The 22174-nt window shown below is 40.3% G+C and overlaps 1 protein-coding gene and 1 long non-coding RNA gene across 5 annotated transcripts in view; one reads left to right on the top strand and one right to left on the bottom strand.

Moving 5' to 3' along the window:
• Positions 1–2612: 2612 nt before the first annotated feature.
• On the bottom strand, positions 2613–4239 carry LOC103482197 (uncharacterized). 2 transcript variants are annotated; one of them, XR_536403.2, is made up of 3 exons: positions 4154–4239; positions 3325–3460; positions 2613–3044 (listed from the first exon to the last, which is right to left on the bottom strand). It is a non-coding gene; the product is annotated as an uncharacterized LOC103482197 (long non-coding RNA). The 2 variants fall into 2 exon arrangements; XR_536402.2 differs by having other exon boundaries at positions 3337–3460.
• A 730-nt stretch (positions 4240–4969) lies between these two features.
• Positions 4970–22174, top strand: part of reep3b (receptor accessory protein 3b) — a 45183-nt gene continuing 27978 nt past the window's right edge. Inside the window, exons 1-2 of one of the 3 annotated variants that reach the window (XM_008438213.2) lie at positions 4970–5318; positions 22032–22104. In XM_008438213.2, the coding sequence (XP_008436435.1) occupies positions 5287–5318; positions 22032–22104 (105 nt within the window). In that variant the 5' untranslated portion in view covers positions 4970–5286. The remainder of the gene's footprint in view (positions 5319–22031; positions 22105–22174) is intronic. The other 2 variants (XM_017310957.1, XM_008438215.2) reach the window with 2 other exon arrangements.

The following is a 22174-nucleotide window of genomic DNA, read 5'->3' as shown; positions in this document are numbered from 1 at the left end:
AGACCCAAACAAATTAAATGCAGCAAACAAGAAGAGATGCAAGCAAAAAAAGAGACCCAAACAAATTAAATGCAGCAAACAAGAAGAGATGCAAGTAAAAAAAGAGACCCAAAGAAATTAAATGCAGCAAACAAAAAGAGAGACGCAAACAAAAAGAAAATGAAATGCAGCAAACAAAAGAAACGATGCAAACAAAAAGTGCTGAAAACGGAAGTGCTCCAGACCAGTAGAGGGAGTCGAACATAAAACAGCTGTGTCCAAATGGACTCTTTGCACCTCAGCTTCCGCGTTCGGGGAAAAGCGGCTCGATTGTTTCCTATCCAATAAAAACATCATTTTACACTAGGTGCTTGTAGGGCGTGGCCAAGGTTTGTACATTGATCCGAAGCCCCAACAAATAAGCTGGAGAAAGGTTTTAAGATGTACGCCTCGTTATACATTCACTGATACGAAGGTGAGTTTTACTTAAACTTTGTGGCTAACATTAACCTTAGATTATGCTAGTAGGCAATATTCTTGGACATTGTTCTTGTATAAATTTGCTATTTAAGTATCTAAACCAATGGTTCTTAACCTTTTTTGAGGTACCAAACCCACCAGTTTCATATGCGCATTCACTGAACCCTTCTGTAGTGATAAATAAAATATGATTCCCCCCCCCCAAATTCAAGACATACGGGTGACCCAACTAGAGTCGGGCCACTCCATGATCACTAAGTCTTCTTAAAAGGTAGTCTCTCTGAGAACAGTTCTTCAAAATATAGTCAGTGTTTTCAGCAGAGTTGAGCTGACTGTCCAGGAACGACCCAAGGTATTTAAAATTTGCCACAGTTTCAACAGGTTGGCCATCGAGAGAAACTGAAACCACTTTAAGGTCTTGTTTAGATCATTTAATTAGCGCTACATTCTTAAGAGAATGAAAAATTAATAATAAATAACAGACTTTGCGGTATTCTGATTTAGTAATGTAATTATATTAGTTGTGTTACCACCCCCACGTCACTAGAGGCAGTAGCAACCCGGAAAAGATGCGACTAAGGAGCAGATTTAGAATTACACCGAAAGCTACAGAATTTGGTAAAAACGGTGAGCTTTGCTGAAGTAATTAAAGACACAAGTTCAAATCCATGCTGAGAGTGGACCTCCTTCAATGAGTGCTCCTCCGCAACACTGATTGCAATGTAACGTGATCCTCTGCAGCAAGTGATGGCAAAGCGGGGCGCGTCTTTATGTTGAATTTGTTAACCAGCGCACCTCTGTCGAGTGGCATTAAGCGTGGAAAATACCAAATGTATCTGGAGGACATACGTTTTAAAAACTGCTCCGTGTGTGTGCGCGCGTGTGTATTAACTAGCATTGAAGCTAAAGTGGGAAAACAGCGGATCGTTGTACCAATGTTATTAGGTCCACGTTAATCTGCACCACACGTCAAGTGACTGCAGATTATTTATTTATCAAGCACATAATCAGTGTTGTCGATGAGGGGAGACAATGTAACTCTTAAATATATTTTTTCTTCCAGATGTAAAATGTAAAACTAAGCTGGTAGGTCACAGGCTGAAGGACGATATTCACATAATTTCTGAGTTTTTTATTTAGTGTGTATGTGTCTTGTAGTCTGCTAGTAGTTTAAATTGATTTCAGCTACATTCAAAAAAAAGTATTCAGATTTTAACATGCATTTTCTAATTACTAAATATTTCAGTTTACTCTTTCTCAGTAACTTCAGTGTTACACCTCTGAAATACTTTTTGCAGTTTCTTATTGTGATACAGTAACTGTTTCACTTGAACATTTAATTTCCTGAGATATCGTCAGTTTATTTTCAATTAAAACTCTTAAAAAGATTTTAAGGCTTATTGGGTTTTGATTATGTTGTCTAGGTAAATATCATCAATTACTCGTATTTTTGTTTTTCAGGTTTGCGTCATAAAGCTTCTTGATGCGTTTCTGAGCCATGATTGAGACTCTCTATGATGTTCACCCAGGTCTATCGACCCCTTGAGACCTTCCTGTTGTTAAATTGCCTTTCCCTTGGATCCAAGCACCTGCACCTCGCTGACCAGTACAGTGACCATCAGTCCACAGTCAGCTGGATCATCACAACGTTGGCTAACTTTTTATTTACAATTAGGATCTGAAAACCGGAGGACCAGATACGCAAAAATCTACCTGTAGACTTTAAGCAGCTACCCTAACACTGCAGTGATCCTGGACTGGGCTGAGCTGCTCTTCCTCTCTCCTCCAGAGTGACGAGTTTTCATCACCAGTAAAGACAAACAAGTTTGATATCCAAGTAACTGCTGGGAAGTGTATTATATATAATCATTGTTCATTTTGTTATACTGTTTGGACTTACAATAAAATGTAAACCTTTTTCATTATGTAACATTATGTGAAGTATTTGCATGTAATTCAGCCTTCGTGTGAGATATTAAAATGAAACACTTTCAAGTAATACCAGCAAAAAAATCTGAATATTAGGTAATATGCAGTTAGTAAAATAATTCAATAATGTACTGAATAAGGCTGGATGATATGACTGAACAGTTTTTTCATAACATTTAATTTTAGTAACCCTCAATGTCTTTTCTAAAACAAAATACACAAAATACTTTTACAAAGTGGCTTTATTTCTATCATTCCTCTTGTGAGTTGTATAATGGAGTGTTATGACCAGGTTACAAGTATTTTTAATTATGAGAATGCAGTCATATTAGAATCATAAAGATGTAATTTTACCAGAAGAACATCTTAAAATATGGGAAGTCATTTTATCGAGAAGTCTTAGCTCCCTCTGACGAAACCAGCTCAGTCCAGGTGGTTCTGATATATTCAGTGGTTAAGAGGATCAATTGGCCACCAGGAAAGCATTGATGTCAAAATAACAAAAAGAGCTACTGTGTAGGAGTATTTTCCATGTTGAAGAAAAGCAAAGTTTATGATAGGAGACGGAAAACGTTGCGTTGTTAGCCGCTTTAGCTCAGCCGATGTCTCCGTCCACGAAGCCACCAAAGCCAAACAGAACTCCAGTCCAGCTCCAGCTGCAGTGAGGATGAAAAAGGGAGAAATAACTGAACGTTAACATAACGGGGAATAAAGCAAATTTGGTAATTCGCTTTTAATGCGTTCCAGATGCAAAAAAAAGCTTGGATATAAACTTGTTTAGGACTTCTGCCAGGATGTTGGTGGTAATTTTTGTATTTTTATTACAATGTACCATTATCAACACATAAGTATGGATTAGTTTCAAAACCAATAAATAAAGTGACTTGGAGAAATAAAGTTAGCCAAATACACCTGGCCCCTAAAAGCAACACTTACAGACAACACTACCTGGCCTTCTCTGACTCAACACTTGCTGGTCTCTCCATCCTCATGTTCTGATCGTCTCTAGCAGCTGGAGGAATCAGTAATACCTACAAGTCTGTCCTGCTTCAGCTGCACTCTGCTGGTCATACTAGAATGGGGAATGGGGACAGCAAAAGGCATATTACATCTAATTCGGAATAAAACTAAGTACAAGACACATACACACTAAATAACAAAAAACATAAATTATATGAATATCCTCCTTCAGCCTGTGACCTACCAGCTTAGTTTTACATTTTACATCTGGATGAAAATATATATTTAAGAGTTACATTGTCTCCCCTCATCGGCAACACTGATTATGTGCTTGATAAATAAATAATCTGCAGTCACTTGACGTGTGGTGCAGATTAACGTGGACCTAATAACATTGGTGCAACAATCCGCTGTTTTCCCACTTTAGCTTCAATGCTAGTTAATACACACACACACACACACACACACACACACACACACACACACACACACACACACAGAGCGCGCGCGCGCGCGCGCACACACACACACACACAAACGGAGATTACACAACAGTTTTTAACACATATTTCCTCCAGATACATTTTGTATTTTCCACGCTTAATGCCACTCGACAGAGGTGCGCTGGTTAACGAATTCAACATAAAGACAGGCGAATATTACACAAGCCTAGTTTATGCACTTTACCTAGCATAATATGCTACCGGGGATCGCGGCAGACAAAATATGTGAATGTCGTCATAAATTGTGTAAGATTTCTTCTTTAGTAGCTGCTAAACGGTGTAATTTTGTGAATATTACTTACCCTTCACATTCTGTGTCCCATCACCGAATCCCTGCAGTTCGGGACAGGGTTCTGAGATCTCAGGGAGTCGGAGTCATCCGCTTTAGTCAGCGCTAACCAATCGGAACAAGTCTTACATTGCTCGTCCTTAAGCCCCGCCCAGGATGTTCATGTGCGATCGCAAGCAAAAAACATTAAGTTCAACCAAAAAACAGGAGCTTAAAAAAAAACTTAGAATCTCAACCAAAAACTTTGGCTGTCAGCCAAAAAATTCTGATATGCAAAAATAAAAGTTTCAAACAAAAATTTGTGATTTAAATAAAAAAAATGCTCTTTAAACATTTTTTTTGTTTTGTAAAAATTATTTTTATGATTAAAAAGTTTTAAAGATTTTTTTGTTTAATTTTTTTTGATTGAATACTACTTTTTTGTTTGACATTAATTTTTTTTATTGAATACTACTTTGTTTGACTTTTTTTATTGAATACTACCTTTTTTGTTTGACATGATTTTATTTTTTGATTGAAAACTACTTTTTTGTTTGACATTAATTTTTTTTATTGAATACTACTTTGTTTCACTTTTTTTTATTGAATACTACCTTTTTTGTTTGACATGATTTTATTTTTTGATTGAATAATTGTGAAACAAATCTAACTCCATATAAACCCGGCTAAGAGAAATCCGACCAATCAGAGCACATAAAGCTTAACTTCAAAATCTTCCGCTTCAATCATACAGCGGAGAAAGAGTGACCAACCAATGGCGATGAGTATTCTTTGTAAACAGGTCCCGCTGGCCAAAGAAATGCACGGAAACTTGTTCTCTTCCTGTTTACGTCAGAATCTCCGAGCTCCATCTGTTCTGCCGTGGTGTCAGGAACTGGGCAGAGAAGTGGAGGCGAAGGAAGAACAGTCAGAAACAGCCATTGCGCTCCTCTTGAATATGTATTTAATCACTAGGCTATGACTACAGGGAGTAATCAGTGAGATCCGCGGTGTTTTCAACGGCTTGGATGCCTGCTGTTCTTTGATATGGCTAAGTTCTGCTGGATCTGATCGTCGAAGTTTTGGCCGAAGAAGTTCTGACAATAGACCTTACATCGGTGCTGTCTTCCTGCTCTGACACATCTTCACCCAACAAAAGCAAAAGTCATGGTGTCTTGGATCATTTCCAGAAGCGTCGTGTAAGTACTAACATGGCTCTTAACTCCTGACTGAGTTTATCATTAAGTTAGTTTAAAACAATACTGGTAAAAGCTAGGTTAGCTAACCTGTTGTCCTAGTTACGTCAGGTTCCGAACTAAACAAACTTTCTCATTCTTGTAACGTAGTGAAATTTTTGCCAGCAGCACGCGAATTTGTTTATGTTGTAAAATTATTAGTGGGTATATTGGGTGATATGGAACTTGTAGCTGGCTACTCTGAGGACCAGGAACTTCATGCTAACGCTGCGTGTGACCCTCAGCCACCAGGGCTGACGGTGAGTCACACTCAGAGCACCTTTTGTTCACTCTTGAAGGTTTTACGTGTTAAATCAGAACAGTTTGTAAACCCTGCTTAGCTTCATATGACAAACGTAATGTGTTTAGGTACCGTGATGGTTTTCGTCGGATTTCGTTTGCTCACAGCCTAGCAAACTGACCTGCCAGTTTGATTTTCTGCACCTTGTTCAAAGTCGTTCTAAGGCAGTGTTTCTCAACCTTTTTTGGGCCAGCGCCCCCCTAGCCTTTATCCAGGTCCCTCACCGCCCCCACCAAAGAATTTGCAGGCTACTTTGCACTGACCATTATTTTATCATTAATATTACTATAACCATTGTAGATGTTTTGATTTTTATGCTTGTTTCAGTATCAACAAAAATAATACATATAATAATATAAAAATAATACAGGCGTCTACGAAAAATGCAATAAACATTCAAGTTAAAATTGGTAGGCCTAACAGCAGCCAATCAGTGGAAAAAATATTCTTATTCTTTGCCATTTTCTAGTTGTTAAATCTTGCACAAAATGACCAGATAAAAGATGTACAGCAATGCCAGTTTAAACTTTGAACTATTCGCAAACGACTGAGCTCTGCAACATTAAAACATGCATAGAACTATAACTACATTAATCATAGCTCTTCTTCTCTTCAGTGTTTCTGTTAGTTTCTGGTGGTGCAGCTCTGTGCTGCCTTCAGGAGAATGGGACATCAGAGCATCATCCATAAAACTTCACCCACATGGCATTTATTGTGCAAACCAGAGCTTTCAGTGGAAAAACAAAAGTTCCAKRTYCTTTTAATGCCATACAAATATGAGACAGAAACATGGATTATRTCTTTATATAGACCTGTYTATTGATTTATAGATTAATAGTTTTACTGGACAGAAATTACAAAGAACAACTCTGGTTCTTATTCAAATCCTAATGAGTCAAATTGAATGTGTCATGGAGTCACCAGCCTCATGACATTAGCACTGACATGAAAAATAATATTGAAGAAATTTATCAAATCTAATTAAAAACATAAATAAGCGATCAGTTCTTTACTGTTATCTTACAGACGTAAGATATATTTATTCTCAGAACTAGATATGGTCTCAACAAACCCATGACATTTCAACAATATTATTTTACCTTTTATCTGGAAATGGTGTCTGTTTATTCTTGCCATACAGTCTCTGTATTAATTATTGCTCAAAATGCCTTGCCATACCAGTTTATTCCTCTGTATTTACTTTAGTTTATACAGAGGAAGGTAAACTTCCTCTGTATAATGCTGCGTGTGGTTTATTCTTGCATTTTGTTCTTCATTCATTTCTATTTAGTTTCATTCGATTAGTATTATCCTCTCTTGGTTTATTGCTATGTCCACTTTAGTTTCTTTCCTGTTGCTAGATTTRTTTGATCAATTATTGATGCTCACCACCAGTAATTTTCACTCATCACCTGCTGCTCCGTCTAATCGTCATGTGTTTCACATCATGTGTTGATTTTTCACTGTTCAGCGTCGGATTCTTTGTTTTTATGCCCTAATTCACATCTAGTTCGTCTCTCCGTTTTATGTCCCGCTTCTCCTGTTTCAGAGTTTTGCGCAATGTGCGTGTCGTTTTTTTTTGTTTTGTTTTTACCGGCTCACAAACTCATGCTAATGTACATTGTGGACTACCAGATCGACAGAAAGTTTTTGCGTCAGGACTCAAAAAAAAATGGTTCTCAGTCAGTGGGGTATCTGTACAGGCGATGTCAGGTATCCTGATCGTGTTTGTGGAACTAAAATTCACAGATTTCCAGAATCTGAAACGGAAAGCCTTACTTGGATCAAAGCTTGTGCACCACCGCATTTGTGTCTGCTGGCGCAAGTATTATTGCTTTGCTTTCTTTGTGTTTAGTGAATGAAAAAAAATAGTCATTAATAAACACATCCATTATGAAAACCTTTTAGCCAAGTACAGCATAATGGCAGTACCGATAAAACTTCTACATCCTGAAGCCTGTCTGTTACACAGCCTTACGTTAGCTGAACAGATCAATAGGCAATGTATACCGTATCTGACATACATTAAAGATTTTATTTCACCTGAAAAGGCTTTTTACTAAACTGTAATTACACAATTACACAAAAACTAGCCACGCTAGTTTTTACTAAACTGTAATCGTGTTAACCACGCTGGCACCGAGTACCGTGTATAAGCCCTAGGCACATTCGAACCCTCAAAACCATGAATGCCCGACTTACCCAGCCTTGCAAGAACAATAGGCATCAGTGATCTTGTCCACAGCTATATTTATGCTGAGGGTCTGAGGATCTGCTGTTTTCCTCATCGACTGGTAGCATTTAGCTGCAACTCGCACAATGTTAGAGGCTTTGCGTGGCTAAAACATCTTGATGTCGTCCAAAAAAGATGACATGAACTTGTTGGTTCCCTTGTCCATTGTCGTGGCTGATATTTTGTGAAAATCCGGCAGAAATGCTAAACTAATCGACTCAGAAATACTCTGCAGAGTCAGTCGAAACGAAAAATCCCATAGAAGCTAAGCTCTGCGAGGAGGTTAATGTGAGACATGAAGTCACGTGGGACTTTCGAGGGGCGTTTCTGGGCGGAGCTTGGTAAGGTCCATTATCACCATCATCACCTTTAATTAAGGCAGCAGTCATATTGGAGTTTTACTTGGGGTTGGTAGAGGCACCTATGGCATTTCTTTTTGGAGTTGCTTTTTCCAATCAGAACTTGAAAATTCATACTTCCAAGTGCAAATGGAATGTACCAAAACATATCTTATGATCTCACACTTTTGCTCATGTTCTTCTACAGTATGAGTGTGCAGGACGGGTTGCAGACCATCCTAGTTTACAGCAGATGAAAACAAACCTGTTGATGCAAACTGAACGAGTTTCATGGGTGTTTAGAGATCTGATGGCTCAGAAAGGGTGTTGGTGGTGATGGGTAAATGAGGTGTCATGAGGCGTTTCGACTCATAGCAACACTGTATTGATACTGTGTTGTTACTGTGTCACTCAATACTGACACCTGCTGGACATTAAAAATTCCTACAGGCAACATAGTGATTTGATGGCCTAGTTAGTCTATGCAATAGGATTTAAGTCTTTGTATTTTATTGAATATTATATGTTGTATTATGTCATATCTTCAGTTGCATTTAAAATATATTTGATATACAGTCAATAAAGAATGTGAACATGTACCATAAAGTGAAAATTTAAGTGAATGTGTTTGGAATGAGGATGCATGGACAGTTTTTTTCTCCAACACATTTTTATAAAAAAAAAGTTTTTACAACCTTTTGAAATTGAGCCTGTTACGCTTTTTTGACAAAACTTCTGCTGTAGAAAAAAAAAAAAAATTCTACATTTACAGCGAACCCTTGTTTTTCTTAGGGGTTGTGTTCCGAAAATAACCTGTGATAGGCGAAATCCGTTACCTTTATTTTTTACAGTTATTACACAGCATAAATAAATACTCTACATTGAAACCAAAGAACAAAACCTTTCAGGTCAGCGGATGTGCTTGTGCATCAATCGGGCCTTATTAATGCGATCCGCAGTCTTTTCATTAAAGCGTTTCCTCCAAGCTGCTTTGCGAGATTCACAGGTGTATCTTCGGCAGAGCGACGGATCTCATCAAACGAGCCTCGGGTCGGGTTTTGCGCTGCGTCTGGCCACAGTTTTTTTTTTCTTTTCTTTTTTCGAGCAGACATTGGAAGTTTCTATTTCCATCTCCTGAGTGGCCAATCTGTATTAAACACCGTAACTTTACTGGCACTCAGGTAGCGCGGAGACTGTTTTTACCATGCTAATGGTCAATTAGCATGACGGTCAGAAAGCTAAACAAATAACCCGCAAAATTATTTAAATCTTCGAGCTGCGATGTAAGACGCTGGTTCTGCTCTCGCTGTTGAACCGCTGCTACGCGCTACAGGTAGTAATATTTCAGACGGAGCGTCGCTTCTGCTCCACCTGGTAGTGACTCTCACACCGAACCTCTGCTTAAAGCTGCAGCATCTAACTTAAAAAAATTAATTTTACATGCGTATTAAAACTTTAGCTGTCCTAACATGAGACAGATGATCTCTGAAAAAAGAATCAAATCTCCTCCCTGTTCTGCATAATTACTCCGCTGAGTCAGAAACAGCCAATCAGAACTAGCAGTAATCAACTAGCCGCCATGCTATGAGGAAGTTTTCAATCGGTAACTCTGGATTGTTTATTGTAATGGAACCTGTATTTGCCTTTGAATGTTAAGTTTTATACTTGATTTTTTTGGCAATGTTGAGATTTTATTTTGACTCTTTGCATTATTTATCCTCTTCAGAGCCTTCATTTGTTTTCAGTCTGTTAAAGATGGTATTACCAATAGCAGTACAATTTGCAAAATGCCTGTTTTGTTTTTTTCTTGGAAAAAGTTATTAAAAACAAGTTTTTGTCTAAATTAAGGTGAATTCATGGTTCCTTTTTTCCACATAATGTGACCGGTAGTGCTTATGATTAAAAAAATAATAATTATGTGATCGGTATCGGTGATCGGCTGTGATTGGCCCTCATGGGTGATCGGAATTGGCAAGAAAAAACCTGATCGGAACATCTCTAATCTTAATATCTTGTTGTGGAATATCTGAAGTTTTATAACTTTTTCTTTAGGACAGAAATTCACCACACACCTATGATATAAACACAAACTTTCTATTAGTAAGAAAGAAAAAAATACATCCAAACTATTTCTGAGTTATTATTGCAGGCTAGTAAGTCATCTCAGAGTTTTGATTGTGTCTCTTTTTATTGATAGTCTGAATGATCATGTGCAGTTCCATCTTAGCCTTACACAGACATAAACATGAATGAATCGATTTTCAATCAATTTTGTGGACCAAAGAGTTGAGAATAAACACTTTCACTGAAGCTATTTAAATGTGTATACATTTGACATTTTAAATTGACATTTGTGACTGTATACAAAATAGAACAGCAAATATTACAGTAAGCATATTGCGAGGGAACGCAAAAGAAAAAACTTTCCCCATGTCCTCTAGGGCTCCGTACAAAGAACAATCTTCATAGTTAGATTGTTTTGTTACCATAGCAACAATCTGGTGCTGTCAGTATAATCTTTGAGTTGTAGTTGTTCATTAATACATCTTTGTAAACTACAATTACATTTGACTGCTCGGTCAATTAAACTAGGCCCCCTCACCCAGATTTCACTAAAACCGGTGAAATGCTGTTGGTGGTGCTGATGGTGGTGATGCAGCAAGAGGGGCCCCTAAATTAAATTCAGCTCAAGGCCTCATTCAACATTGGACCAGCCCTGCATGATGAACTAGACTCACTGCACTGGCATCTCTGCTGCTGAATATGGGACAATCGGGAGATTTAATTTAGGTGGCTTTAGTTGCTCTTCCATTTTATGTGTATTGAGTTTTTAATAAGCACCACAGAAACTGTTTTGGTTGTCCAAACAATCTACGGGACAAGTTGTTCTGATCTTCGCGCGGCCACGCAGCAATTTTACCTGACTTGAAGTTGACAAAGCATTTGATATTCATTGTGTTGCCGCAAAAAATAAAATAAAATAAAAGAAACCGGCGTGCTCTCCTGTTCACGAGGTGAGCACGAAAGCTCCTCGACGGTCTGAACCACCAGTCCACTAATGCACCGGCTAACCGGGAACTCAAACTTTATCACTGCAGACACAAAGTCAACATTTTGAGACGTAAACACACATGATTTGTTCACAAAGATATATCATTCCCACTGCACTCTCAGCGAGCACCTCTAAATGTGCACTTGTGCACGTATAGCATGGCGGCCCAACAGGCCTGTCATACACTGGTGGGCCAGTGTATGATGGCCCACCAGTGTTATAACAATAACAAGTTATTGTTATAAAACAATAACTTTTTTTTATTGTGAAAAAGTTAATTAATGTTTGACACTAATTTCAGAGACTGAAACTCATACAAAATACAATACATATTTAAGAAGGTTGTTTAAAACTTCCTTATGGTTTTTTATTTTCAAAAGGTGCTCTCAGACTGACAAACAAGCCTCAACAGAACACATCTAATTCACCACACATGACTCTATGTTGGTTATTCTCCCATAGAGGAATTTTCTCTAACTACTCCCATTTGATTCAGCAGCACTTCAAAAACAATCCACTCAGTGCTTTTAGGGGAGAGTCAAATAATGAAATTCTTATTTGTCAAGTTCAAACCAGATGCTGTGAGCTCAACATGGCAGAGACTGGACCCCTCCCCCATCTCTTCTCCCTCTGAGTGTTTCATTCTGTTTTTGTGTGTGTGTTTTTTTCTGTTTCCTTCTGCTCCATGCTTCCCTCCCTAAAACTGACTGTTGGTGGTGTTCGATGTCAGGAAACTAGTGAAACTGACCCAGAACCCCAAGTAGAGACCCATCAGAACACACTTGGGGCTATTTTTTCAGCTGCATATAGGGTGGAGATGTGGGTGAGGTACAGAAAGATTGAGTTAGTATGAGGTAGGGGCCCCAAGTTTAAAGTTAAAGATAAATGTTTTTTCAAACACCTGACATTCTGGTTTGTAGAGTTTAAGAAAGTTTTCAAGCATTTTTTTATCTGTTGTTTTTTCTGAGGGTTTAAGGAAATGTGCTGCAGTCTTTCTTTACTGCTGTAACGTAGTGACAGTTGGCTGCTGTCGTGTTCAGAGTGCTTCACCAAACATGGGCGTAGCTTTGTAATTATCCTGCAGGAATGTCTGATTCTCTTCATACAGTTACAAAGTCTGCAGAAGCAGACTTTGAGGAGAAATACATTTTAAAGACATAAAGTAGTGTATTATAATTACTTTGTGATATATTATAAGGTCATGTTTTGGTCTTCAGGATTTTTGCATGTGGAGAGTTTGCTTTTGGGATAGTCTCCATTTTTTTAGAGTCCTCTCGGAGTGTTAAAAAAAAAAATCACCAGAGGCCGAGTCAGTAAAGCCTTTGAATTTCTCGAACCATTCGACCCATACAGACATGCTGCTAATTTTACTCACCTAGGCCTGTCGCGATAAACGATAAATCAATTAATCAATTAATCGGACGATAAATTAAACCTATTGACCTCATTTTAATTATCGGCTTTATCGTCTCTTCCTGCCTTTTTTCTTTCTATTGATGACACTGAATGAAAAAAGGCTCAGCTCCGGTGCTCTCCACTGACTGACCCTTCCTCATTTCTTTAGTGTAATGTTCAGCGCACACTACATGAGTTGTCGGCTGACTGTCGGTCCATTTTCAAAACCTGAGAGACACATTAGCCGACAGAAATCCTAGGTATAACTGTTCGATTGGGTTTGTCGTGCCGTTTGGTGTCCAGCCACAAGGGCACAAAATAATGGCTACAAGTCCAGTTAACTAATTTTAAAATTAGGCAATAATCAATGCTTTACTACAATCTAGCTGCAATGCATCTGACTAGAGTCAGCGTAAAGTCCTGACTGAATGAAAATCATTATAACCTATTTATGTCACGTTAACGAAGAGCAGCTGAAAAGTTACCGGGTTTATCAACTGCGGTAGCAATTTGGCTCCAACTCCTCTCCTCATCATTTCTATATTCTTTGCACGAAATGTTGAATAAACATTAATGTTGTTTTCACAAATCATCTCCGATGTCCGCTGGACTTCGTGTTGCGCCATGTCAGCTGTTTGGGATTCCCCTTGTTATGTCCATACATAAAGCACGGAGGAGAAACCGCACTTTCTGATTGGCTACTTGTCACATTTAGCGTTAAGCTCCCAGTCGGGGAAAACCACAGATTTAGATTGGAGCGGCCACGACGATCTACTGTAACACACTACAGGATGATCGGTTACAAAATCACCAGCGACAATCTTAGAACGGCCAACAAACTAAGATTTTCGTAAAGGGAAAATAGGGGCAAAAAATCGTGTAGTGTGAACTACTGCATTAGGTAGTAGGATGTGCTCATCTTTGCCGAAGTGGTCAAAAAGCTCCTTGGTGGCAGGTCCCCGGGGGTGGATGAGATCCGCTCGGAGTTCCTTAAAGCTCTGGATGTTGTAGGGTTGTGTTGGCTCACGCGACTCTGCAATATCGCATGGACATCGGGGGCAGTTCCCCTGAATTGGCAGACTRGGGTGGTGGTCCCCCTGTTTAAAAAGGGGGACCGGAGCGTGTGCTCCAATTACAGGGCAGTCACACTCTTAAGCCTCCCTGGTGAAGTCTATTCAGGGGTCCTGGAGAGGAGGGTCCGTCGGATAGTCGAACCTCGGATTCAGGAAGAGCAGTGTGGTTTTTGTCCTGGTCGTGGAACACTGGAATAGTTCTACACCCTCAGCAGGGTCCTGGAGGGTGCATGGGAGTTCGCCCAATCAGTCTACATGTGTTTTGTGGACTTGGAGAAGGCGTTCGACCTTGTCCCTCGGGGGGCCCTGTGGGGAGTTCTCCGGGAGTATGGTGCAGTACCGGGCCCTTTGATACGGGCTGTCAGGTCCCTGTATGACCGGTGTCAGAGTCTGGTCCGCATTGCCGGCAGTAAGTCGGGCTCGTTTCCGGTGAGAGTTGKACTYCGCCAAGGCTGCCCTTTGTCACCGATTCTGTTCATTACCTTCATGGACAGAATTTCTAGGCGCAGCCGAGGTGTTGAGGGGGATCCGTTTTGGTGGCCTTAGGATCGCATCTCTGCCTTTTGCGGAAGATGTTGTCCTGTTGGCTTCATCAGATCGTGTTCTGCAGCTCTCACTGGAATGGTTCGCGGCCGAGTGTGAAGCGGCCGGGATGAGGCTCAGTGCCTCCAAATCCTTGGCCATGGTGTAGAGCCGGAAAAGGGTAGAGTGCCTTCTCCGGGTCAGGGGGGTCGTCCTGCCTCAAATGGATGAGTTTAAGTATCTGGGGATCTTGTTCACGAATGGGGGAAGAAGGGAGCGGGAAATCGACAGGCGGATTGGGGCAGCGTCTGCCGTGAAGCGGGCGCTGTACCGGTCCGTCGTGGTGAAAAGAGAGCTGAGTCAAAAAGCGAAGCTCCCGATTTACCGGTCGATCTATGTTCCCACCCTCATCTATGGTCATGAGCTTTGGGTCATGATCGACAGAACGAGATCCCGGATACAAGCGGCCGAAATGGGATTTCTCCGCAGGGTGGCTGGGCTCTCCCTTAGAGATAGGGTGAGAAGCTCGGTCATCCGTGAGGGACTCAGAGTAGAGCCGCTGCTCCTCCATGTCGAGAGGAGCCAGTTGAGGTGGCTCGGGCATCTGGTCAGGATGCCTCCTGGACGCCTCCCTGGTGAGGTGTTCCGGGTACGTCCCACCGGGAGGAGGCCTCGGGGAAGACCCAGGACACTGGAGGGACTATGTCTCTCGGCTGGCCTGGGAACGCCTTGGGATTCCCCTGGAGGAGCTGGAAGAAGTGGCTGGGGAGAGGGAAGTCTGGGCCTCCCTTCTGAAGTTGCTGCCCCCGCGACGCGGAAGAAAATGGATGGATGGATGATTTCAGTATAGATGATTTAAAAGGATTTAAATTGTTTAACATTTAAATTTAAGATATAAAGGAGCTGGCAAGTTTACTTTGCAAAAGTGCAAAGAGCAATCTTAATAGTCACATTGTTTTTTTTTACCATAGCTACAATCTGATTCTGTGAGTTTAATCTTTGAGTTTGAGTTTTATTTATTCACAAATACATCTCGACAAATTACAGTTATCACTGATTGCTTTTAAGCTCGGCTAATTAAACTAGACCGCATCTCCCAGATTCCATTCAGTCTGTATGAAACACTGTTGGTGGTGCTGATGTTCTCAGCAGGAAGGGGGGCCCTTATTCTGCTCAAGGCCTCATAGAACATTGGACATGAGGAGCTAAATCCACCGCACTGGCATCTCTCTGCTGGATGAGAGACAAATTTATGAGGCACTAGTAGAAATCAAGCCTTTCCATTTCGTGTCTGAGATTTCAGTAAGCGCCACAGAGATGATTTGTTTTAGTTGCCCGGGTTTTATGGGACGTGTTTTTCTGATTTCCTCTCGGCTGCGTGTAGCTACTCTGCCTGAGTGGAGTAGAACAGAGGTAGAGAAGACATTTGATATGGCAAAGTTTGATGCATTGTCGCGCTGCAAAAAATAACAACAAAAAAAGCAAAAACCAGCAAGCTGGATGACTACGAGGTGAGCGCTACAATTCCTCCACAGGCTGAACCACTAACACACCGACTGAGTGGGGAACACATAAATAAACTTTAATCAAATTTCACTGCAAACATAGAGCCACACACTGGGCAGCATATGTGAGATGTATTTTGACGTGCTACAACCCACTTGCTTCAATTTTCTGTCGCAACACGCAAACTTTCCCATTCCACATCGCTTAGGATTTGTTGCTGCGCGTTTGCGCAGTGTGAAGGAAAGAGGAGACCAGCTGCACAGACAGGATGCGAAATGAGATGCAGGTGATCGGTTTGTGTGATCGGCAACAAGAGACCGTGATCGGCGATCACCAATCATACACTTTTTCACGGAAATCGGCCGATTATGATCGGTGGCCAATCGATCGGCACACCTCTAATAAATAGTTCTTTTTTTCACAAAGATATATCATTCTCACTCCATGGCACTCTCAATCCTTACCTGTGAAAGCATGACTGTAGGTTATATTTGTGGTTTACATTGAGCTTGCGCAAGCTGAGGAAGCGCTGTGGCTTTTACACTTGATGCCTACCTTGGTGCAGTATGCTCTGAAGAAAAATGATCCCCACAGGGAGTTAGTATAAATGCCAATACAGGTGCAGCTTCTCTTCCAAATCATCCAGTTTGAGTGAAAGATGGCGCCGACGGTCTGATTGGTGCCGGCTTTGTAACCTGTTCAATGCTTCAACTATAAACAAGAGGTGCACAAATTCATTAACAAGCCGATTTCATTAATTTTGGGAGATCAGTAATTGGCCAAAACTTGCATGTGAAGCCGATATTATCCCCTGATCTTATGTTAAAAGTCAACCACAGTCCAGAAAACAGCAATCAGTACACACCTACTAAAAACCAGTCTTTCAGGAATGATTGTGCTCTGCCGATGAAATGCTCAGTGCAGCAAAGACTCAGGTAGTGTTTAAACTATTGTTTTTCCCACTTTTAAATTTTTTTTTTTTTTATGAAAACAAGCAACTTTTAGACTGGCTGGGGGGCAACTAAAACCTGGCAGCCTGCCAGGCATAGAATACACTGGAGGAAAAGACTGTTGTGGGTCTCTGAGATTCTCTCCCTTGCCTTCACCACACTGTAAATTCACAGCACACTTCCATAACAATTCCATGACTAAACTCTATCCAGACATTCTTGGATGAAGTCAGGATGGAGCAACACGCTAGCACAGCACCACCACCAGACTGGAGGCCTGTGTAACCAGTGCTGCTTCTCCCTCTGGATGGCTACACCACAGTGGTTTGTGTGGACACAACATCATGAATACAAGTACAAGTACAGGCTGTTAATCACAGAGATAACTACCCCACGTCCAACATTCCATCCGAGTGACACTGATCGCATATTAAGTTACATTAGCTCATTAATATTCATAAGCACACCAGTTTGAATCTATATAGTCCAGTTAACGATTAATCACATTTTAAATGAGTTGACAGTTATCTTAATAATTGAATCATCATGAGTAATCCAACAAATTATTTCAGCCCTAATTTAAACATCAATTTGCTCACAAAGGAGAGAGCTTTGAAAGTACTTCTAGAATTGTTTAGCATATTTCTGAGATATTTACATTTCTGGACTGATTCAGAATGCCTCACTACCTTTGGACAAAAACTCACAGTGCCTTGAAATAAGAGTGTAGCACACAGCGAAGACAAGAGCCAGGGAGCTTTGGCAGTCTTTCAGTTTCTATAGCAACAACGGAAAAATAAACTGCTGTGGTTGTGCTCGCATGCTGCTGTGGAGACTTGGGTTTGAGGGAGTATACATGACTAAATATAGTGTGTCTGTGTATTTGGGAAGCTGCTGTTCTTATGGAAGCCTTCCAACTCCAGATTTTTGCCCATATTGTCAGATTAGGTATTGTTATAGCGAAGTATGTGTATGTAAATGCTCTGCTAAGGTTGACCTGTTCATTGGTTGGAAGGCTGAATTTCAATGAGGGCATTTTGGCCAGAAAAAGCTATTGCACTATTTCACCAGCACAATGAAAGAAGGTTTTATGTTATTTACAGACTTGTGGAAAAAAAATAGGACAACTCATTAAACATTGCTGTCTTTATTAAAAATATTCCAATATCAAGATCTGTTCTTAATTGTTTTTATTTGTCTCTTGAGTAAAAATTGGCATAATTGCTCTTTAAACATAACTGAGCTTTCTAGTTGAGTAAAAGTTTGAACCCCATAATTGCTGGTCTTACCCCATTTGGTTGAGCTTCTTCTTGATGCCTACCAGTCTCTGACATCAGTCTGAAGTCAGCTTGTCTCTCTCCTCACTTTCAGATAGATATGAGATGTTTGATTAGTTAATTTACATTCAGCTTGTTTTAAATCATCCCACAGCATCACAATCAGATTAGGAGCTGAACTTTAATTTAATTTCATTACTTTCCTATTTTTAGGTCACTTTTTTATGGATGGTCTCACATTATAACCCAAACCCTCTGATACACACTACATATTGGACATATTATGAGCTGGCCAGGTCCTGCTGCAGCAAAGCATCTCCAAACCATGACACCCCCACCTCCATGCTTTACTGGAGGTGCTATATTTAATTTATACCAAACATATCCTCTGTTCTGGTGTCCAGATGATTACGTTTACACTCATCTGTCCAAAGACCATTATTCCAGAGGCCCTGGTCCTTGTCTGCGTTCTGGTGAATGTCAGGGTGACCTTAACGTTTGCCTTGGACATTCAAAGTTTCCTCCTTGCACACCACCCAGGAAGGTTCAACTTATTCAGCTTCTTTATGATTGGACAGACATGGACTTAGAAGTAATTTCCTGTAGGTCCAGTGAAAACATGTTTTATTTTTGGGGGTGGACATTTCAGACTTAAACATTCAGTTAAGTCTGAATCTTAACTGTGTTGCAACTGCAACTAAATGTCTACCTATAGTTTGACTGTGGTATGTCTCATTTGTTAAGTTTGGCTTGTTCCGTTTTTCAGTGGTTCAAATTTTTTCCACGTAGAGAAATCTCCACATGAATTAATGATTGTCACTACAAGCTACGAGGACATTTAGTCCGTTTTATTGGTCAGACGTGTTCAGGACAGGAAAACTAAATGGAGGAAGCAGATGCTGTGTTCTGAGCGGGAAGAAACATAAAAATTTGAATCCCATCATTATCATGTTTCTGGAGACTATTTCAGATAAAGTAATTGAGAGGCATACTGAATGACTTTGAGAAAACATTTTGAAAGATTCATGTAGCTATTTGCTTCAGGTTAAAAAGTTTCATTTTGTCATTGAAGGTCTGAGTATAGTTAAAATTGATATAAAAATCTAGTGTGGCCAAATATATTCTAAAAATAATCACTGTTTCAGGGTGTTCTAAGTTTTTCACATGACTGGTTGTATTGTTGACAGAGAGAGTGGTCCTTATTGTGTCAGTGCCGTAGAATCAGTGAGTTCTTCAGTTCTTTTGATTGCCTTGAATCTTATCACTGATTAATCTTCCCCAATCTCTGTAATTTTAGGAGATCACCCGATACATGACAAAGTGATCTTATCCACCGATCTTATTTTCCTCACAAAGTTTTGAAAATCAGCCACTGTCCTCTTCTGCTCTACAGTGAAATTGCTGACTGACAGACTTGCCCACCAGGACACATCTGCATGTGCCAACTTAGCCACTTGATGCCAACTTAGCCACTTGATTGCCATAGTTAGTGACTTTTCAGACAAAAATATTGGTATTGGTCAATATAGGAATCGACAGGTCAGCCAGAAATCTACCAGAGTAGCCCTAGTTAATGCTGTAGCATTAACTAAGAAATGCTGCCAATTTCATGAAGTTTTTTTGCTAGGCTTAAGAAATCTTTGCATTAAGGGGTGAAATCCACATCTCTTTCACTGACTCACAGCAGGGCTGGATGTCACACTGTTAAACGCTGCTACAAGTCGCCCAAATAACTCCTGGAGGTGATCTGAGGAAATCTGGTCCGAAGCCTGAAGTTGGAGGGAAGATGTTGGTGGCTGCTCAGAACAGAACCATTAGCTTGCCTAGCAAGACACTGGCATGCGGTTGATATGGTTGAACCAAAATTCTGATCAGATTGGTAGCAACTTGGGTTCAAGTTGCTCAGAGACCGGGGGCGCGGTAAAGGGGTGAAAAGTGATGACGATTCTAGGGGCCCTGTCCAGCAGGGAGCCCTCCACAATTTATTTATATTTTGTTCATAGACATAAAATAAAAAAATTGGGGTCCTGTCAAATACAAAATTAATCATATTGTATTTTCAAAGATTGTTTTTAGCAGTAAAAATTGAATGTTGCCCCCCCCAGACCAAAAATCGCACATCCGTTTTTGCCCTGAACCCCCAATCTGCGTTAAATGGTTCGTTCCTGCTTGGAGCGCTTAACAGTGACGTATGCAGCTACAGTCAGTAGAAGATGCAGCTGAATACAGCGGCGACTGTGGCAGTTACTATGCTGCTAAGAAAAGTTATAAAATCAGGTTTTCAAAAACAAAATGGAGAGAGGGAGAGAGAGAAAAAGGCAAGAGTGTTAATTTATAACCCAGTTTTTTTCCCAAGAGAGTTGGGTAGACTGTGAGATTATCAACCATTTAGCATAATTAGCTGTTTGCCTCATTTTCACTAGCATTTAATTAATTAAGGAAAAAAAATTACCAACTCATATATTTAACTTGTTCCCTGTGCCTTTTACCACTTAATAGATGAGTGAGTGAGCAGAAGCTCTAACCCACGACCCTCCTGACATGTTCTCTCCTGAGTGAAATTAAAGCTGCAGTATGTGACTTTTATATAATTTTTTTTTTTCACATATTTTTTAAAAAACTGTCATGTTGTGACAGTATGGTATGAGAGGTAATCTGTGAAAAATATATTTCCTTTACTTTCTCCCAGTGCTAGAAACAACCAGTTAGAGGCAGGAGAGTTTTAGTGCTGTCAATCACAATCGCATGTAGTGCTGCTCATCCTTCCTCCTCCTCAATTTGTGCTGTGCTGCAGCTAGCTGTGCAGATTTAAGCTGTGAATGCTCAGTTTAGTTAGCACAGCTACCAATGATGACAGATAAACGGTTTCTTGTAAATTGTAAGTTGTTTCTCCCCCATTAGCACAGCAAGAAGGTTCTGGGTTTGATTCCTGGCCCCGGTCTTTCTGCATGGAGTTTGCATGTTCTCCCTGTGCATGCGTGGGTTTTCTCCGGGTACTCCGGTTTCCTGCCACAGTCCAAAAACATGACTGACTGTCAGGTTAATTGGCCTCAGAGACATTTCGGTAATCTAAAACTAATAGAAAAAATTTAGGAAACCTACTTGCATACTGGATGTGGCTGTCGGATGTTAAATTCATGAGCAATAAATATTGTTCTAATTATCAATATTGAATCAAAGAAAGCAAGGCAGATGCAAGCCTTTGAAATTGTGACACTTTTTATAGATCAAATAGACTCAAAAAATTGTAACAGCAGCTGTGCAGGGGGCCCAATCAAATTTTTTGTCAGGGGGCCCATGATTTCTGGCAGCGCCCCTGCCAGGGACACACAATTTTCCTCGTCAGCCATTGATTGGTTCATTAGCCAAGGGGGCAGGTATTGCGATGAATATTCTTCCAGCGACTGCTCATTCTCTTCTCTAGTCTGTTGCTGCTTTATGCCGAGACAGAGCTGGGTTTGTAATTCTTTGATGGATTCCACCACAGCTGCCCTATTGCCTGGTCCCATGGTGAGCTAAAGTTTGACCTCAGCTTCCTGAGGTAACGGGCAGGTGAGAAGCTCTGTGTTGTCAATTGTTATCAGCCACTCAAGAGATGAGTTAAGTTATTATATTTAGGGGTGCACTGATAAATTGGCTCTGATTTCCTTCATTTTTGGAGATTGCCATCGGCCAAAATCAAATTCGGCAGGTCAGACAGTTGATATATAAAACACATCTCCGTCTGACTCTGCAGTAACTCAGTGTTTCTTTATTACTGGAGGACCCTTCTCCTTTTAGATACATGCACAATGGTTAGGTCTGGCGTTTCTACTAACGGCGTCTGCTTGTTGGGCGCCTGGTCTAGCTCTGCACCACACTTCACCCTTATAAACACATTGGAATATGATATTAACATCCCAAGACAAAGAGCTGTGCTGCTGGGTTTTTTATTTCCAGATTGAAAGAATTTTTGATTAATATTTCATGTTTATTTGCCATTATTGACTGACCTCATTAAGTTTTTTCTTTTGTCTATTTTTTTTTCCAGACTCCTGTTTGGGACATTGTATCCTGCATATTACTCCTATAAAGCTGTCAAGACCAAAAATGTTAAGGAATATGTAAGTTCTCAAGCTTTACCTGCATAGCAACATTTCTGACTGAATTGATGACGTATATTTATTTAGCATA

This window comes from Poecilia reticulata, linkage group LG19, assembly GCF_000633615.1.
Source record: "Poecilia reticulata strain Guanapo linkage group LG19, Guppy_female_1.0+MT, whole genome shotgun sequence".
In the NCBI taxonomy this organism is placed as follows: domain Eukaryota; kingdom Metazoa; phylum Chordata; class Actinopteri; order Cyprinodontiformes; family Poeciliidae; genus Poecilia; species Poecilia reticulata.
This window is presented reverse-complemented; position numbering and strand designations above follow the sequence as displayed.